Source organism: Arachis ipaensis, chromosome B03 (genome assembly GCF_000816755.2).
Source record: "Arachis ipaensis cultivar K30076 chromosome B03, Araip1.1, whole genome shotgun sequence".
Taxonomy (NCBI): domain Eukaryota; kingdom Viridiplantae; phylum Streptophyta; class Magnoliopsida; order Fabales; family Fabaceae; genus Arachis; species Arachis ipaensis.
This window is the reverse complement of record NC_029787.2, coordinates 6008911-6010345: the sequence shown is the minus strand read 5'-3', so window position 1 is coordinate 6010345 and position 1435 is coordinate 6008911. Positions and strand designations below refer to the sequence as shown.

General features: G+C 23.8%; 1 protein-coding gene across 1 annotated transcript in view; it reads right to left on the bottom strand.

Annotated features, from left to right (window-relative positions):
- LOC107628999 (linoleate 13S-lipoxygenase 2-1, chloroplastic) overlaps nt 1-1435 on the bottom strand; it is a 9765-nt gene that overhangs the window by 6058 nt on the left and 2272 nt on the right. The window contains exon 2 of the mRNA XM_016331664.2: nt 84-352. Coding sequence (XP_016187150.1) covers nt 84-352 — 269 coding nt within the window. The remainder of the gene's footprint in view (nt 1-83; nt 353-1435) is intronic.

Below are 1435 nucleotides of genomic sequence, written 5' to 3'. Positions count from 1 at the left end.
TATATAAGTAATTGATTTTTATTCTATATTATACAAAAATCGAGAATTTTATTAGCATTACACAAATAAATGTAGAAAGGTACCTTATTGGTGAAGAATATTCTTTTGGTGGGATTATCGAACTTAGAATGAACCCATGAAGCACAATCAAAATGAACAGGACCCTCCGGGAGGCCATGGAGGGTAATGGTTTCAAGGAACATCTCAGTGTGATGCTCATTCTCAACAAGAACTGCACCAATCTCTCCAAAATCATTTGCTACTTCAAAATCGCTTTCATACTTAACCGACTTCTCATCTCCCCCTGCTTTGTGTGCGTATGCTTTAATTGTCTCCTTCTCCTTTCCACCCTCTAAATCCACAATATATGTAACTAATTAATAAGTCAATCAATATTATATTTAACACAAAATAATAATCCTATTTTTAAAATTTATTGTTAGAATTTATATTTTAAATAAAATTTAAAATTTAAGTTTTAAAATTCACTGATATTATTAATTAAAAAAATTTTGACATTGTAATAAACTCTTTTGTTAATAATGTGAAACTCTGACAATATATGGTTCTCCGTTAAAAAAAAATTATACTAATTAAAAATGCACTAAAGTAGCTAGATAGATTTCATTTGAAAACAGGAGTAGTGTGCAACTGTGCACTCATCACAGTAGTTAGTTTGTGAATTATTTACTCTAAGCTTTCAACTAAAAAATTTAGTCTGGTACGTGTATATAATACTACAACAATATAGATTATTTTTTACAGTTATATGTGTAAAAAAAGAATTAAAATTTGTCAAAAAAATAAATTTTGACACTATTTTAACTATAAAAATATGTTAATAAAAATTTTGTCAAAAATAATATTTTTAACATATAAGTAATTGTGAAAGAAGTTTAAATCTTATTTTGATAAATATTGGCTGTCAAAAATAATTTGTTAAAAAAATTTGAGAATATATTTTCTGTGATACTTATTAACCGTAAAAAATATTATTTATTTTGACATTTATTGACCATAAAATATTCTCAACAAAATTTTTTAACAAAGAATGAGATGAGATCTTGAAACTGAATAATAAATTAATATTTTGGAAGATAAAGAATGAGTAGTATGATTCTAAACTGAGAGTAGTATGATGCCAAAATTGACAGAGCCCATAGAAGAAGAGAAATAGTGGAGTAAATTAAAAACAAATGAGTGTCAAAATTGAAGAGTAATTTTCTACTGTTAAATTATTCATCAAGAAAACATAAAAAATTTGACATTTGTGATATTGTCAAAAATATATATTAATTTTGACATTTAATTATGGTGTTAAAAAATAAAGTGTTAAAATAGCTCTTTTTTCTTGTAGTATAAAAAATTAATTATTAATAAATTATTATGTATAGAAATATATATTTAATATTTTATAAAAAATATTTATTATATT